Consider the following 18,342-nt stretch of genomic DNA (forward strand, 5'->3'; position numbering starts at 1 on the left):
GACATACATCTATCATCAGAACTTCCACTGCAGTTAAACTACGGATTTGTGTACAGCTTTTGTCCTTTTCCCCTGAAGTCTACACCATGGACTCATGTTGCAGGAGAAAGGGAGTCTTGGACGTCGTAGAATTTTACTAATACATTAAGCATGCTATGAAAGGTTGCAAGACTCCTTATGTACACGTACATTTAGAGAATGAGAATCTGATACGTTTTTCATTGTCGAAAGTGAAGAAAACTATTACATTTGTGTTATGCGCTTTTTGGAGAGACATATTTTTAATATGGTCAAGAACCATGTTAGAAGAAACAAGGGTAGAGGCAGGAATAGATTTATCCTGTAAAACAGGAATGAAGTGCCACCTTGCACGGGCAGTTACCAGTTTTATAATAAATTCTTTTTCTTGGACTAACTCAAGCTGTATGACAGCTTTATGAAGGGTATGAGAGCTGAGACCCTTGTCATGAAACAGAACAGATTTTTCCTTTACAGTTGATAGTGACGTAGGTAGATCAGTTTCTGAGGATGAAACTTCTCTCTGCACAGTGGACATTCCGTCTACAAAAAGAAAAGAAATTAGATACATGTACTGAATTTCTGTATTTAAAAGTTAAAAAAAAATCCAATTATAACTGCTTAGCTACTTCTAGAAAATAATCAGCATTAATAAGTAAAAAAAAAAAAAACACCCACATTTTTTTCAGTCCAGTTTGTGATGGAAGCTTAACTATGTAAAGCACTCTAAGCTAGCCCAATTTAAAGAGCAACTTGAGGTGATATGGGTGCTTAAAAACTGCATGGATTCTTCACAGTTCTTTTGGACTGTGTTTAATCTAGCTGGCAATACTACTTCTTCAGTTAATTTTGCTAACAAGAGGAATCAGAAAAAACTACAGTTCGAGCCAGTATGGGGAAACACTTATTCATGTACACTATTATTTAAAGATATTGTCCGTGTTATAAGATAGTCTTGGTTCTGTAAATTGAGGCTCTTAAATTTTTGTATCTTTGCTTGGTGAATCCAGTAGGAGAGTCAAAGGATTCATTAGGTCAGCACATTCCAAAAGACTAAAAGTTACTACAATAGTAACAATTATTGCCAGTGTTAAGAAAAAACAAGCCTGAGTCTGTGCCTGAAACAAAAAAGGATGCTGAACTGCTCTTGGAGTAGTCAGTTCCTTTAATAACTCATTTCTTCTGATGGCTATCTGATTAAAAAACCGTCTGGGACACTTGCTGTTACAGTCTAGCAGGACAGTCTCAGTTCAAGGGCTCTCTTTAGGTACCTGCTGCAGTTACACTCATTCCCAACACTCATTCCCAGACCAGTGAGTCAGTTTTGTGAAGGGACCCCCCCCAGCTAGCTTTCAGTTCTGTAGCACTGGTAGTGCACTTGCACATCCAGCTGAAACTTCCTAACGTTTGCTACTTCCACTACATTTCTCTTTCAGAAACAAACAGCTGATATGCTGAAAAATGCTAACTGGGGAGGCAGGTAGCATGGCTTATGTTAGGCAAACTATAATTTTTTTTAAACAAGGATTAAATGAATCTGACTACCCAGTAAGAAGAGCATCTATTTTCACAACTTTGGAAAACTTATCTGAGTAATTCAGTCGATTACCACCCCTTCCCTGCAGCTAGACAAAAGTTTCTACCACAGCTTCTGACAGCATTCAGGCAAGACCGATGAACATTGGCTAGGTCTTTACAAGCAAATCTGAAGTGACTCCTGATGTTTCTTGATTTGTGTCAGGAAGGCAGTAGCTCATCCCAAGCTGCATGCTACTCTGTGTCTTCAAATGGTGTATCTGTCGTGGAACTTAACAGCTTGCACAGGTACAACCTTGGTCCATTTAAATACAGGTCTTTGGCTACACTGATTATAGTGTCAAGCTTGATTCTAGATCTTAGGGAAATTCTCTGAGAAGTTGTATTTGCTTGATTCTGTTCCACCACAGCCATACTAGTATTGGAGTAGGAAAATTTAAGAAGATCACACCACTCATTTCTAAAACAGCTGCAGTAATACATCTGAGTTATAGCACAGGCATAGCCTCTGTGGCAAAGATTTTATTTGTAAGTAACACTTGATGCCTTTTTTCTGGCAAGCAGTTTTCACACTTTTGAAAAAATAAAGGGACAACGTCTTATTCCATAATGTCTATAAAATCCTTAATGGAGGAAAATTCTGTTGTATTTCATTAATCCAGCACAAAATCCCAATTAAAAATACCATGCCTAAGAGCTAGCTCAGTTTGGTTGTAACTTACTCTTTTTTACTGGAAATCAGGTGAAGAAGGCCTCAGAACATGATCGCTTTCGCTGTTCCTTTGCAGTCAGAATTACAGCCTAGGTCTATAGGTAAAGGAATTATCTCCAGGTCTGACTTCCACAGTAGTCCAATTGCATTTCAGTGGTTGGGACAGAAAACTGCTCACCTTACTTACTTCACCTACGTAATGCATAGTCGTTCTATTCTGATAAAATACATGGGTCCTGGTAAACTCTCGTGTGGGGATTTTGAGTGCCTTAGTGAGAGAAAGGGTATTATTTCATCACCCAGGCTGACAGGTCTGTTCAACTAGAAATTTCGTCATGTCTACCCCTTCCAGCCTCCATGTGTCCTTCTGTACTTACTCTGGTGTTACACCACTCCGTGATGCATTCCCAGCAGAACAGGTGGCCACAAGGTGTGGCTGTTGCATGCCTCCGTTCTTCCAAACACAGAGTGCAGCGGGAGTGGCGCCCGGCGGTTCTTTCCTTGGTCATAGTTCTAATGAACATAGTTACATATTACTTAATTTTACTTAACCTACTTGTAAGAAATATTTGATAACACAATTCTAAAGTAAACCCCATCTTGAAGAACTAAACTTTTTGTCAAATCTCAAAAAGATGAAAGCAAAGCATGAAATCTAAGAGATTAGAACGGTGAGGAATGCATCAAACACTACATCAGTTCCAAGTTACAGTGACACTCCAGTGTTCTCCCTGTTGATGAAAGCTATTACATTTCCCACCATTGCTTCCACCTCTGAGAAAGTAAAAATCATCATACTTCTGATGAGCTAGGTTGCGGTGTAGTTTCCATTCCTGCCTTGCTCTCTGCTTCTGTTTGAAGCTGTACATCTGAACACCAATTGTTAGAAGAAGATGAAGTAGTGAAATTATTCCAAGAAACTTGTAGCTTGATCGAATACTCTGATCTTCTCCTTGTAGTCCTCCAAAACGCAGCTACATAATTCACAGAAATAGAGATGTTTCGTTACTGCAGTTTTATGAAACTGTGCCCCTCCCCATCAATAAACTCCCAATTTGAGATTCTCATTTCTGTCCAAAAAACTGACATGTTTCTAGGACTTAACAACCTGCTGTCTCTCAGGAGGTCTAACGTGTCCTGGATGCATCTGTCAGTCAGGCTACGCTTAACTGCTGTTTGTGCAAGGATCAGTTGTCTCGAGTTGTCTGGCTGCTTTAATTGGTTTGGTTTTGGTAAGTAGCTCTGAGCAAACAGTCAGGCACCTCTTTTCCACATTGACACTGGGAATTGTGGAGCAGGCTTCTGTCTATACACGTTTTTTTAGGAAAGATACTTATTGAAAAGACCATGTGAAATTAAGGTCTTCATATAGAAAAATACTGTCTAAACGTGTACTGATTTTTGTTCAAAACTATATGTATTTCCCATGGATTTAGTAAGTCACTTCTCACTTTTTCTGTATTTGTAGAAGACAGACTAGACTATGTAGTGAAGATAGAGTATTAACTCCCGACAGTGCATTCACGTTTACTAACTGTAACCTTTCATCTGTAGGGACTCACAACGGCTCTACACATTGTAATCGGCTACAGCCAAATTCTATATCCCTTTTACAGACAGGGCATCCCAAAAGATGCCAAAGTACTGCAGAGGACACCATCTTCAAACAAGAAACACATCCACTTACGTATGTGATTCCTGTGATTCTTTTGGACAGGTGATAGAAAGTGCCACTTATGTAGAATACTGCCAGATGTAGTCGATGAAGCAAAGGTATGCATTGCTTAAGAACATATACAATTTGTAAGACTGTCTTCTTCTGCTGCTCTGTAAGCTCCCCGACTTGTTTCTGTATCCAGTTCCGTATTAAGGTCCTGCTGGATGAGCCAAGTGCTGGGTTGCTCTGCGAGGTTCTGGACTCACCAGCTTCTGTCTGCACCTCATGTTCCAGATGCAATAATCCCTTTTCTAAGCAATAGGGTACGACAGCATGAAGGGAAACGAAGATGGCCCGTCGAAGAAAAGAAGGTACCCTTCTCTTGCTTGAGTCAACTTGAACAATGTTAACGTACTCTTCACCCAGAGTCTGATAACCTAAACAATGTGCGTAACAGAAAACAGGCAGGGTAAGATGGCAGTTGCAATGTCACTCTCTGTGTGGTTGAGCAGTGGTGACATGTGCTCAGGTCAGAACACGTCAGATCTCAGAGTTTCAGAAATAGTTGTGGCTTTTTGTGCTGAATGAGGTGAGCATTATGTTCACAGCAGCAGCTGGAGCATCAGTTATCTGCAGCGCTTCTAGGCTTAAAGCAGGGATGCTTTTTCATGGCGTCATGCACCCCTTTTTTAAAAAGAACTTTAGCTTTTAAAAGGACGTGTCTGGGTCGATCAACTGCTGCATTCAGACTCAAACTTCTGACAATTCGGTGGTTTCATATTTAATAAAAGGCATTTATAGAGGAACGAAACAAAACAACCCCCCCATTAATCAGTCGAGCAGTCCCGTTCTGGTCGGCGGTCGCAGCGAACAGCGGCGGCCCGGGACACACGGCTCGTTTTCCGCACTTTTAGGAGAAACGCTGCACACGCGGTTACCGGGCGCGTTACCTGACAAGGTGGTGAGGGCGAAGTAGGCCACGTCGGACAGCAGCTCCATCTCCCTCCGCCATTCCAGCCACCTCCTGGCACCTGCGGGGTGCGGATCGCTGCGGTTACTCGACGTGAAACTCCCGATCTAAGCGCTAATTTCCCCGGCACTGGGTTAACCCCCGTGCTCCTCCGCCCGACCCGAGAGCCGCGGGGCAGCGCCGAGCCGTTCCGAGCCGTGCCATGGCGGGGCGCGGAGCTCTGACCGCCTCCGCAGTCCCGCCCGCCCCCCGCGGGACGCGTTACCCGCGAGCCCGCGCAGCGCGGCGCCGGTGCCGCTCCGCAGCGCGCCCCGGTACAGCTCGTCCTTCTGCCCGCAGCGCACCAGCCGCGCCGGGCCCGCGGCCGCCGGCGCCATCGCGGCCCTCGGAGGGGGCGGCGCGGGGGATGCGCGTCACTGCGCACCTCCCGCGGGAAGGGCGGCCGGCGGGGGCGGAGCCGCTTCCTCCTCCTCCTGCTCCTCCTCCTCCTGCTCGCTTCCCGGCGGGCGCGATGCGAGGCGGCCGCCTGGCGGGGCTCCCCTCGGGTGCCGCGGGGTGGGTGCGCGCCCGGCAGCGGCCCCGCCGCCCTGGCTGCCTCCGCCGGCGCGCATCCGAACGCGGGCGCGGAGCCGGCCGGGGCGGGCACGTCGCCTCCGCCGTGCCCCGAAACCCGGGCCGCGTGTGGCCGAGATGAACCGTAGGGGCCCGGCGAGGGCGGCGGTGCCCGAGAGCCGCTCCCGGGGGCCGCCGCGTGTGGCGGGGCTTCGCTCCGCTCCGCCCGGTGCTGAGCGCCGGGACGGCCCGGCGGTGTCGGCGTGCGGTGCCAGCCCGCCCCGGCGCCCCGCCGGAAGGTGCTTTGTGCTGGCTGGAGGGGCCCGGCCTCCGGGAGCGCAGCGCTGCTTGTCCCTGAGCATCCGTCTGCTGCCGCCCGTCGGCCGGGTGGGTTCCTTGGTGGTCGATTCTTTAGGAAAAGGTGGGATTGGGAGAGAGAAAGATGGGTGGACATCAGCTTTAGGACCTTAGTCAACAGGATTTCTGATAAATTGCTCCTAGTTGGTCGTTTATTGAGGGACTTGAGTGGGGGCCTTGTTGTCGCAGGGCTTGTTGGCCTCCGGGAGACAGGCGGAGTCCCATTGCTGCTGTGAGGCTGTTGCAGGTGTGACTAATGTGTAATAAAATAAAACTATGATCCCTGCAAACAGGGGTCTTTTAAACAAAGGTAGCGTTCTGAAAATGTTTGCTACCTGTATGCATCTTGAAATCTGATGTATTCATTTTTGTCAAAACACTTCTTTTTTAGCAGATTTTAATGTTATGCAGCTATAAATTAAGTTTTGTGACGCACTTAAGTGAAAGGAAGTTAAACAGTTCTGAAATTTAATTGATTTGTTTGAGAAAACTACTCTCACTTGGATTAAAATAGGTGTTTTCCAGAAGAGTTTTACAGACTAATATTGCAGCAACTCACTTGAAAGTAATGTGAAGGAGTTGGAGCTTGTTTTTTTCCTTCTCGGTGCTGAGAAATAGAAAGGCTGCCTACTGACAAACACAACAGAAGTAAACTGGGTATTTGTAGCCCTTTAGTTTTCTGTAGTCTGTTATTAACAGCACAGCTTGTGACCTCAAAAGTTCTAATTTAACTGCCCCAAAAGTTGTAAATAAGGAGTAAAGTTGTGATGAATCTTACACTTAACTAATGCATTCCTATCCCCTCCCTCCTCTCTCCAGGTGCAACTCAAATTTTTACTTGCTAATGTATGGATAGGTGTATAACATAAATGAAATGGCAGTTTGTTCACTCTGCAGCTATAAAGTCAATGCAATTAAGGACAAACATCAGAACATGTTGTTTAGTAGAACAACAGGGGGAGCACCTGCATAAGAAAATATCCCATCTGAAATGGGATGTGAAATTTTCACATCTATTGTGCACTTCCCACTTAAATCTTTGATATATCATGGTGATTTGATATGTTCCAAGTTAAGAAACTTGAAGATGCTACCCTAAATTACGGTATTTATAAAAAAATACGAAATTAAACCCAATTAACCAATCTTTAGATCATTTTCTTCAGAATTCCAGTTCACCTCATACTCCCATATGTTTTGATTTTTGTCTAAAGTGAGAGCTATAAGAGAGCTATAATTTTCATGCTCTCTCATGTGTCCAACAGCTCAAATATTAAGAAAAATACTGTTCTTGGGAAGACTGTTGTTAAAATTAGAGAGCTTGGTAACTTTATCACCACAAAAATATTGGTTGCTTTTTCAGTATTGCACAGGCAGTGCAGCAAGTGCATCCTGATCATAATGTTCCTACTGACTGTGATCGGTTCTATTTCCTTTGTCTTGTGTCCTATGATTTCTTTCAGCAATCTAGAGGTTAATATCTCTTAAATAAGTTGCACCTGAACATAAGTCTAGGGGGAGTTAGGAGCAAACAGGGATATTTTGTTAGAGCTACTAACTCAGCCTGGGGAGATACCTGCTTGGTTGTGAGCAAGTGTTGGAGAAGTTGCTTGGAGTGCTAGGTGTGCTCAGTATGAGACATACATTTTACTAAGTGTGCAGGGTAAATGTTTGGTGCCGTTTTATTAAAGTGGGTAAATATGGTTTTCTTGTTTTACAGGTCAAGAAACCAAAGAAGAGCTCAAGAGACTTTTTTTTTTGCAAAGCTGAAATGCTGGCTAAAGAGCACTTTATTATTAGATTGGAAACCATTTGTGAAGCTGAAGATAAGGTTAGGCTTCTGAAGGTCATGTTTTCATTCCTTGAAAATTGGTTGTTTTGAGGGGATTGTGGGGCAAATAATACTTTCTTTTTCTTTTTAGTAGTTATTTTTAACAAACAGTCAAGTATATCTGAAAGCTGTAAGAAGAATGAGGTAATAAACTCCTATGGTGCCATAGAAGTTTGTGTAACTGATTATGGGATCTATTCCTACTTTTTGTGGTAGAAAACCCAAACTGACCTTATTAACAGCTGAAAATCCAACCTGTAAGTAGTCGTAAGTGTTGTGTGGTAACTGCTTCAGTTTCGTGTGCATTGTCTGTTCTTTGTGTCAATGTTTTATGGGGTCAACTCATTAATTATTTACTGATGTTTTTTCATTTGCACGCTAGCTGTTCCTTATCACCTAGGGTTCCAGACTGCTGAGACTCTGTTCCCACAAACGTTAAAACATGTGTTTAACACTCGCTTGAAGGAAGCTTTATCAAGTTGTATTTGCAAATGTTCTTTTTTCCTCTTGTTTCATTTTTTTCTTTTTTAGTGTTTCTACTGTGTAGGAAGTTTAGATCTTCTGAATGTAGCCCTCTGTGTTGTTTTACACTGAGTTTTTTTTGCCCTGTTTGCTTCACAGAATTTGCTGTGCATCGAATTTGGACTAATGAATACTGCAACATTTGTAGGCAATGCTATTTTGTACAACGGGGAACATATAATCTGCCAAATAAGAATATGTATTTGTTCCTCTGTGAGGGGACACAACCTCCAGACAAAACCTACCAGCAAAATGAGTACTGAGACCGGGGAGCAATAGAGGGAAATTGTACAATTTGGATTATTTACTTCCCCTACTGAAAAAAAAAAGGTATATCTTATGGTCTGAGATTGTTCCGTGTATATCTGGGCCAAATCTGCTTCTCCCATAGACTCCATCCTGTAGCAAAACCAAAATCATGAGCCAAAAGATTTAGAATGAGAAGTGGCTGATGTGAATGCAGACTGCACAAGTAGTGTGGTTTTGTAAGGAGAAGAAATATGCAACGTATTTACCAAAATAACAAACGAGCACTTTTTCCTAACCTAATACTAAAGCTGATAAGTGTATTGAGCCGAAAAAACACAGTAGCCATACCTTAAGGACCTGAGGCCCTAGTGCCTTTCACATGCTGCCTACTAACCTGGTGAAAGCCTCTTGAATACACTGTATCGTGAGAGTTACATTGGTTCTTGGCCCCTACGATCCCTTACCAGTACGACGATGGTTCAGCTGATACTGGAAGTGACGTGGTAAAGCACCCTGGGCTTGGCACAGCTAATTGCTCCCTTCATGGCGTGCAGCGAGTCCGACAATGTTGTAGAAAAATCTGTTTCTTCTGCCTTGTGTTCTGATTGGTATTGGCAACTGCAGAAAACTGCCATATCTCTTAAAATTTAGCTGCTGCGTTTTACTTGAGCTTTTGCAAGACAAATTTCTGCGCAGACTTTGCTTCCATTGCATACTTCTTTCCTTTTCCTTACGACAGACCAGATAGGGAGTGAGTTTCTTCCCTGACGTTAACATGAGGAAGTCCAAAATGTAAAACAAACTCGTTGCACAGTAATGATTAACTTTTTTTCCCACATGTTGCTTGTCTGTGCATTATTAAACATGGTTTTACTTCTGCAGACCTGCCAGTATAGCAGAGGTTCGGAGCGCAGCGTTCAAACACGGCAACAGGCAGATGCTTCAGCTTCCAACCTGAAGAACAGGTTCTGCAGATGTGAAAGGAACGAAATGTCTGTTCAGGGTTGTTGCCACCCTCTGATTCCTTTTGCCTCCTCCCACTTTGAACTTGTTACCCTGGAGCTGGGCCGTTTGAATAAGGACTGTAAGAGCTGCTTTGTGATTAGTGAGCTGAGAGCCCTTAACATGGAAAACGCAGGGGTGGAGCCTTCACTCCCAGACTTGGCAGTTCGCTCCCCCCTTTTTTTGTCGCACTGGTGAAGGTTCCGATGCACCCTGCAAACCAGCTGGGACAGCTTGTCTGCACTGGCCAGAGAGAAGAGACAAAGGTGTGTGGGCTTTCTGTTTGTTTGGTTTTGTTTTTTTTTTTTATTTTAACTTGCTACTTTCTCTTTCGGGAATCACTTTGGTGTACTTTTAGTGCTTTTGCTCGCTCTTAGAAGTTAGCAACAAGTTTTATAATGCGCTACTGCAGAAATATATATAGCTTTGTGATTGCAACAGAGATTGCTACTATTGCCTTTTTTAAGGAAGAGAGAGAACGGAAAGAGCATGATGCCTAATACTTGTTTTATTTTGGTCATGCTATCTGTTGTTCGTGAAAATGTTCAGGAACCTTGGAATTCTGTTCATTCTAAGATTTTTAGATTCTCTGAGCTTGTAGGCAGGAAGCAAACCAAATTTGTGATTAAAGCTTAGACTTTTCGAACTGAACAACTGCTTTCTTCAACACGAGAGACTAGCACATTCATTCTAAAATCATGAGCCTTGAGCTTTCAAAGGTATACTAAGCCAAAACTAAAACTGACTTGGATAAGAGAAGTTGATTGTGAAATAAAACAGTTCAAATAATACCAGTTAAGTAATATAACCTGGCTGATTCTGTGACTGAACAGTTGGTAAGTCTTAACTTGGCAAGAAAGACACACAACCCTTTGAAAGGGTATGCATTATTTGCCTTTTCTTTTTTTTCTGTTGTCGTTTTGGGCTCTGGAGAAGGAATCTTCGGTTCTTTCCTGGCATAAAAATGTGGCTTACGATTGCGGAGATACGACAAATAGTAAGGATCACCAAATTGCTAGTGCTGTGTATGCTTCAAATGCCTGGGGCTCCAAAGTTTAGATGTAGGTCTTAAACATACCCCGAATCCTAAGGGCAATAATTTCTAGAATCGTGTTTTGTTTCATGGTAGAGGTAGGTTCAACTGTAAAAAATAAGACAGAAATAAAGTATGATTCACTGCTGGCTGCAGTAAGTTTGAGATAGGAAGTTGATGCCAACTTCAGAATCTAGTTCAAAGTTAAGTTGTTTCTTTATTGTTCAAAAGAAAGTGCTCAAAGTTTTGTCTGTTAGGGGAGCTTTTTCTGTTCTTACTGAGGGGGAACAAAAACTGTAGCTGGGGAGAATTCTTTTTTGCCTAGTAAGATTAGGTAGGAAGGAACTGTTTAGTCCATATGAAGGCCAGAGGGTTGTGAGGGAAGGTCGGTGCCTACTGATGAAATGTATGAGTTATCTAAATGTGGGCAAGGTTGCATGATGTCATAGCTATTCCGTCCTAATGACTTCAGTAGCAGTGTGTGAAGAACAGATGAAAAAATGCTAACTTGTCTCTGAGCTCTTCAGTAGGTGGACTCCTTGTTTTAGATTGTCTGCTTCTGGGCACTGGGAGTTGATTACATATAGACCAGGCCACGACCAGGTATAGATACGTTTGACACGGCAGACCAGTTAACAGTGGGCTTTTTTGTTTAATAAACCAAATATTTTACCAGACAGAGCTACTTCTGTCCTACATGCTTGTGTAATACAAGCCTAAATAACTGAATCCTGAAACACTAGGAGGTTGCTGATTCTTATATTTAATAACTATGTTGGGAAGATCAGCTCCCATAATACATCGTATTTTGATCCTTCTCAGCCCAAAGAATTTGCCGTTCTGATCGCCCACTGAAGATGTGGCTTCCTGTCTAAAGACAGGAGAATTTTAATATGAGTATTTTTGTTAGTTTGTCTAATCTTTAACATTAGTCTTGGAAAGTTTGTTGGGTTTTTTTTCCGATTGTCCTTGCAACTCATGGAGATTCTGATCTTATAGAACCACAAGTCTTCTAGGGCCATAGATAGAGGGATTGTTTGTTAACTCAAGCCTTGTCATTGGGAAGTAAATGAGACTTTTCAATGGAATGTCTTGCCTGTAAATTTGTGTGAAACCTATGAAATTCGTGCCCCAGGGTGCATTGCAAAATTTTCAGTCATTCCTTACTTTTGGTTGGTTTTCGTTCTGGCATTGCAAAAATGATAACTTTCTAGTTTATGGCCAAGCGTGTTTTACATTATGTGAAAAGGCTTTTGTTTTCTTCTTATGTGGCATTCATAGTTTCTGTAATTTATGCTGAATTATAAGCTACTCAACACTTACCCTGAGTTGTCTGAGAGCAGCTAAGTGAATGTTGCTGCAGGAAGTCCTTCCCACTGTGAGAGCTTGTTGACAACATTCACATACTGTGAAAAGCTGTAGATGTGAAAGATTGAAATTCTTTTTGTAGAAGGATCTTTAAATCTTGGTTAGGAATAAAAGATACAGAATGTATGGTTCTTCTGAAGTTCTGCATGCTTCCCGTGATAGACTTAAATTAATCTGATCTTACTATTGAAATGTGTTCTCCAGTGTTATGCCTGGATTTCCTTTCACTTCCTTCCGCTGTCCTGGCCCTGTTTGTGAGTTGACCTCTGCTCCCATGGATATCACCTGCCTTGTTCAATGATTGCAAACCTTCCTGCTGATTACTTGTGAATAATTCTTAACGGCGTGTATGAAGTGAGTGGTAGGTGTAGACCTTGCATTCAGGATCAGATGATGGTGAAGAAAAGCCTGTATAACATGAGCCAAGTCCTGTTCCAAAGGGACAGCCCTTCTCCATCCGTGGCCCCTCAACTAAGCATCATGTGTGTGGCCACTTTGTAGAACATCCCAGCCTAGTATTTGCTGCAAGTCATTATGAAGTTCTGGACTTCCACATTACTGCTTAGAAAACAAACTCTAAATCTGTTGGGAATTTCCAAACTTTTCATTCGTTTTTCAATCTGCCTCTATTTTGTGGGGGAGGAGTGCTTGCCTTCAGCACACATAAGTACACAGTAAAATCTTTGGGTAGGTACCTGTGAAACTACAGGCTGTGACAAATCTTAACACGTGCTTAGGCAAAGTTCTGACTTTCCTTCCTAGGTTTTTTTTTAATGTACATTACTATCTGGCAGACTGCATGTGAGTCTGTGCGTTATTGATAGAAATTTTGAGTGGAGACATCAAAACAAGCAGGTCTAATGTTTCAGCATTTTGAGAATCTTGGTTTCTGTTGTTCTGCAGGAGGCGTAATGGCTAAAAAGGGAACAGCAGTAGCTGGAATCCACACTTGAAAAATTCTTCTATTTTCAAATAGGAATTGAACCAAAATCCTGAAGTGTTCACTTAAGAGATGAGTAAATGAAGAGGATCGAGTTCTGGATGGGGAGAGGATGTTTCAGGCTACATGTCATGAACAACTTCCTCAGGTGCAAAATAGATAAAATACACTGAGTCAAGTGCCCCAGGCTGTATTGACAAGAAGAGCTGTGTAAGAACTCTGTTGCTAAGCCTCTAGCTGCTTGAAGCTAGCCTGCAGGTCTTCGGGGCTCGTTTGTTAGAGGGCTCACTAACTCACATCCATCTGGGGTAGGATTCCAAGCAAGCATGAAGTAATTTTGGAAGTGCGGTTTCCCCTATATCTGTGGACCTGAAAGCATTAGCTGAGTGAGGTTTTTGGATCTGTTTGAGTCAGAAATACAGCATGCAGCTTGAGAGACTGATTTTTGTATACCTGGTTCTGATCTGGCCCTGCTTTTCTTTCTGTCACAGCCCCACTTGTTTCCATTTAACTAAGGAATCACTCCTGGAGGATCTTCTGACATCTTAATAGTTGTCAGGGAGCTCTGTATTGCCTCAGAAACTAAGAGGGAAATCAGGTGGGAAGGTGAAGGAGATTTTCATGTTAACGTTCCTGGGAGAGATTGAAAATGCTGCAAAAACGATGAGTTCCCATCCCTTCCAGGTGTTGTTTGCCAAAGGCCATTATGCAGAAACTCGCAGTACCGCTTTTCGTGTTGAATCTGATGTTAAAAGGATGTCTCTTCGTAGCTCTCCTTGCAGGACTAGTTACCATAAAATAGCCTGAAAGAAGTTCCTCCCTGCCTCTTCTCCCCTTCAACTTCTCCTCTCCCCACCCCCAGCTTGTTATTCCAGATTTCCTAGTGCCCTTAGATGCTGGAACATTTTTTCAAAAGTTTTCTCTGCCTTTTAACTGAAAACATGTAATTCATGTTCTATTTATTTAAAAAAATGAGCAAGTAACGGAGCCTGAGGGAACAATGGAAGCATGCAATTGAGGTGCCCAGAAGAAGCTATATAGCCTGCAGAGGAGAAACTGAAAATCAGAACTTTGGGATGTGTTATGTGCTGGTATGTTTTAGTGAGATTGCTGCAAGAACTAAGTTAAATGTAGTTGACTTGATTTGGTGTGTCAAGGGGTTGTATGGAGGTAGCTGGCGGTGAGTGGAGCTGAAGATAGGTTGTCAGGTGGCTGAAACTGCCAAAGACTTCCTACACTCCACGGGCTTTGGAGTGAGTCTTTGATAAAGATGGGATTTACCAATTGTTGTAATGCCCGCTTAGAGCTGGCCAGGGGTGTGTGAATTTGGGGGGGTGGGTTTTATTTACACTTAGAAGCCACTTAGTGGATTTGATGCTGTGTGCCTTGGATAGTGAGATTGTAGTCTAGGATTGTGGTTCGTTGAATAACTTGATAGATTTTTGTCTCCTGAGGTAGAAAGTGACCTATCCCACTTCCTCCTTCCCCTCCTGTGGTTTTAGTCGGATTCTGAATGAGACGAGGTTATCGAGCCAGTGTTATTTGTTGACTCACAGAGTACTGAAGTCCACGGTAGGGCGGTGAGCAAAGCAGAGCTGTACTTTGGTATTTATTGGATTGGGCCCTAAAGACTTGCAGCCTTGTAGCAAGTCCATTAGTCTGTGTATGCCACCGCCCTCTGACGTATGAATGGAGTGGTTCTCAGACTCCGTCCTGCTAATGGAGAAGGAGATTTATTAAGAAATTAGTTTGGATGTTTGGCAAAAAAATCCCAACAGGATAGCCTTCTCTTTAAGTTGCCAAGTATAAGTGTGCTTTTCTAGTTTGCAGTATGCACATGTAGCAGTCACTTTCACTGACTCAGTTTCTGTCTTACAGCAGGGTGGTGTGAAGAATGGCTCAGTTGAAAAGAGACCATGCTTTTGATTCTGTTCAGGTTCCTTACTCTGGTAAATTAAAATGTTGCCAGCTGTTCAAATCCTGGTGGAAACCTTTGCCCCATCTTAGGTTAAGGTTGGTGACTTACTAAGCTTTCAAAAACGTCTGAAAGTTGATCTTTATAGACAATGGCATTAGCAGAAAGCACACAAAGTATTTTTATCATCAACTCATTGCTAGGATTATTTACTGGAAATGAAGTGTGAATTGCAAACCAAGAGAATTCAATGCTCATGACTCAACGGTTTCTTACAGAAAGCACTTAAATGTAGTTTGATTATTAATCTTAACAAAAAGCAGCATGTGACCCTAAGGATAGTGCAAATAGTTTAGGTTTGAGATATTCAAAGGAGCATGTACACCACTTTAAATTGCAGAGGAAGTTGAGCATCTACACTTATTTAAATCTCTAGTGTGAAATTTTTGAAGCGATCTAAGTTGTAAGAGAGCTGTAGAGGATCTCTTGTAGTGGATTTGAAACCCCACAATCCTTCCAAAGTCTGTCATTCTCTCTTTTGACCTTGGAATTGATATTCCATGCTCTCTGCTCATCGCCTTTCTGCCTGTCATTGAAGGTTGCTTCATTATTTCTGTGTCCTTCTACTGTCTCTAGTTTTGAAGTCTGTCGTGACTGGTTCTACTTTGTGTAAAGCTTTCAGGAAAGACAAATTTTCAGGAGTAGATTTGTGGAGTATTTGCACAGTGTTATAAAGAGGGAGATATGGTGTAGTTAAAGATTATAGTCTTGACTCAAATTTGCAGAACTTAATACTAAATTGTCCTATTTTTTCAGTTTTAATTGAGTGGACTTGTGTACTCTTCTCCCAAAGCTGCGTGTAGTTAGCTCAGTTTTTAGTGTGTGTGCATGTGCTTGATATCCTCCAGGGGTACAAAGCCTGCTTCTTGGCTCCAGTTGTGTCAAACACAGCCAAAGTTTTCTCTCTCTCCAGTTACCCAGAGTAGGTTAGACAAGTGACATCAGAACACAGGTCAGAGATGCTGTAGTACAAATGTACCTTCCCTTGCTGGGCATTTTGACCATTTATATTGGAAAATGTCATCATCAGTGTTAGACCTGTGCTCTGCATTTATTCTGAGCATCTGAAAGGTTTTCATTTACCCTGATGAGCTTTTCATGTTGTTTCACTCTAAGGTTATATGTATAATTTTCTCTTATAGAACTTTCTGTCTTAGTAACGATACAAGTGGTGGAAAACTACAAGTATGTGCTGAAAGATGGCTGGAATAAGGGTGGTGGAAAAAAGCTTTGCTTTATTTTAGGGCAACATCCTCTTTCATTAGCAATAGTTAAATTGTTACCATTTTACCTCACCATTTAGCTAACTAGATATTAGTTTTATTTCCTATTCTCTTTTACTGTCCCTCTTCCTCTACTTAGGTTTTTGTATCTGATCCTACCAGGCATCCTCAGGAGAAAACTGATCATTTACCACGGACTTGCAAAAGAGAACATGTGTTACCACCTCCCTTTTTAACTCCCCTAGCATAAGTTATTCCTTAACATTTAAGAAATTGATCAGTACAGCAATAAACTGCTGTACAGAACTGAAGCAGCTTGATTAAAGGTCATAGGAATTTCTTTTAAGAATAATGCCTATCTCTTTCAGTGAGGTTGGAAAAAAAATTTAAAATAAAGTTGGGTTTCTGGAGAGTGACCAAGACTGCTAACATATCTGAGAGTATTAACAATATTAGTATTAGAGATACCTTGATTACAAACAGCATTGAAGCTCGTAATCTGCATCTCCTCTTTAATGTGACTCTGAAATTCCCACGTGCAGCAAAGCTTAGCTTTCCCAGCAGCAGTCGCTTCTGCCTGTCTCCTGACAAGGGATCTTCCTCTCCCCCTTCCTTCTCTGAGGCTTATTTTTCGTGGTCTATTATATGAAACTCGTAGTTTCAGAGTACTTCTGAGCCAAGCTACTGGGTGAGATTTAGAGTCTTGCTTAATTAGTTCCCTTTGCTCTTGTAATAAAAATTTCCAGTTCTCCCTTACTAATAAGAAACGCAAATGCTCCGAGAAGCAAGAGGCTGCTCTTTCCATTGTCAGTTCAGATAGGTCTGGGAACTGACTAATAATGATTATGAAACTGAGAGGATTTTTGGCAACTTGGTGTAAATGAGAAAAACTTGTTTATAATCCCCTATCTCCTATATATAGAAATTGTTGCAAATTTCAAGGTTTCTTTTGTAAAGTACATGCTAAAGTCATATGGCACAGTCAATATGAGCCTGTAATAAATTATTTGGGTTTAATAGTAAGTCTTCTTGCTTGCGTAAGGAATACTCAGTTACATCATTTAGCAAAAATGCAGGGCTCTCCTGCGTGTGCAGCTCTAGTTCAGGCTGTAAGGGGTGGGTGAGGAAAAGCTGACAAATGTTAAGTGTTCCTTTTAAGTGGGATAGCTGTGTTCTGGGTGTAAGGTGAATGCATCTGGCCGCCAGAAAAACATTGATGTCCTCTTTTCTTGATTGCCTTTTCTCTTTTCCCCTCATATTTTTAACTGAATAGTTTGCTGGAGAACTCTGTATCTCATGCCAGTCTGCTCTGTGCATGCTCTGTCCCTTGGGAAAAAGAATGCTGTATCACACCCTAAGGTGTGGGCTTTACCCTCCTGTTCCATAGCACTGAAACAGACTTCTTTCATTTTGCAGTTGCTTTGGATGTGAAGTAACATGCCTGGGCGTGCAAGTTATCTCAGATGGAATTGCCCGGTGAATGGAGCTACATTCTTTAAAATGAGCGGCATGTCGTAGTGAACCGCAGTAGAGTTGAAAAGCAAATCCCAAGTCTCAGATTCAAATGCTTTTAAGTATTTTTTTTTCTCTTATTTTATAACACTTTGATCTTTTATCCTATTGATCTTCTTCCTGATCAAACTACTCAGGTCTAAGTGATGTCTTAGTTTTTGTAGGTTTCGTCCGCAGTATCAGTGTACCTGTTCTGGAAGGATATCACAGCTTGTCCGAGTTCTGGTGGGTGCCACATGATACCTCCCTGTACACAAAAGCAGGTCTTTTGGGGTTAAACTTTAAACCCTACAGTGATATAAAAATGGCTAAAGTGTTATCAATGGTGTACACAGCTTTTTTTGTCTGTAAGCGATATCTATCCTGCCTCTAGGGTTTTAATTCCTGTTTTCTAAGGGAACATAGAAGCTCACACAATAATAACTTAGGTAGAGCTCTTAACCTGAGCAGTCAGTTTAAATCTTGTTCATGTGGGCTGAACAGATACAGCTGCTCTCTTGGCTATTTTGTGATTTTTGTCAATGAGCCCCGAGTTCTCAGAGGACAGAGTGTTTCCTATTATAACAGGCGAAATACTTTCAGAGGTTGTAACTGATATTCTTCATCACAGAATCTTCACAAGCAATTTTTTTTCCAGGAAAGCCAACCAAGCTTCTTTCATTTACTTTAATAGGAAGTCTGGCCTCGAATCTTGTTCTGAGATACCAGTTTGTTGAAACCTGCTGTATTTTTAAGGATTAATTGTGTGTTTTTCTGTTAGCTGCCTAGGATTTATGGAGACATACCACTTGCTGTTTCAGGAAGAGGGGCTGGGCTGTTTTGTGCTTTTTTTTTTTTTAAACAATACTGATACGCTGAAGAGATAGGAGGGAAAGAGAGGAAAGT

At 42.1% G+C, this 18,342-nt stretch overlaps 1 protein-coding gene across 1 annotated transcript; it reads right to left on the reverse strand.

Moving 5' to 3' along the window:
• Positions 1-5,270, reverse strand: PEX10 (peroxisomal biogenesis factor 10). Its single transcript, XM_086625632.1, has 6 exons — positions 5,159-5,270; positions 4,874-4,954; positions 3,954-4,360; positions 3,065-3,240; positions 2,644-2,779; positions 1-561 (listed from the first exon to the last, which is right to left on the reverse strand). Exons 1-6 carry the CDS (start codon positions 5,268-5,270, stop codon positions 490-492), a joined length of 984 nt encoding a protein of 327 aa, XP_086481758.1. The 3' UTR covers positions 1-489.
• Between the last annotated feature and the right edge of the window lie 13,072 nt (positions 5,271-18,342).

Source organism: Tauraco erythrolophus, chromosome 23, assembly GCF_009769465.1.
Source record: "Tauraco erythrolophus isolate bTauEry1 chromosome 23, bTauEry1.pri, whole genome shotgun sequence".
NCBI classification, from domain to species: Eukaryota; Metazoa; Chordata; class Aves; order Musophagiformes; family Musophagidae; genus Tauraco; species Tauraco erythrolophus.

Coding starts and splice junctions, on each gene's coding strand:
- PEX10 (XM_086625632.1), bottom strand. CDS start 5,270: ATGGCGCCGGCGGCCGCGGGCCCGGCGCGGCTGGTGCGCTGCGGGCAG. Junction 4,361..4,873: donor CGCCCTCACCACCTTGTCAG/GTAACGCGCCCG, acceptor CACATTGTTTAG/GTTATCAGACTCTGGGTGAA. Junction 3,241..3,953: donor GAATCACAGGAATCACATAC/GTAAGTGGATGT, acceptor TGAATTATGTAG/CTGCGTTTTGGAGGACTACA.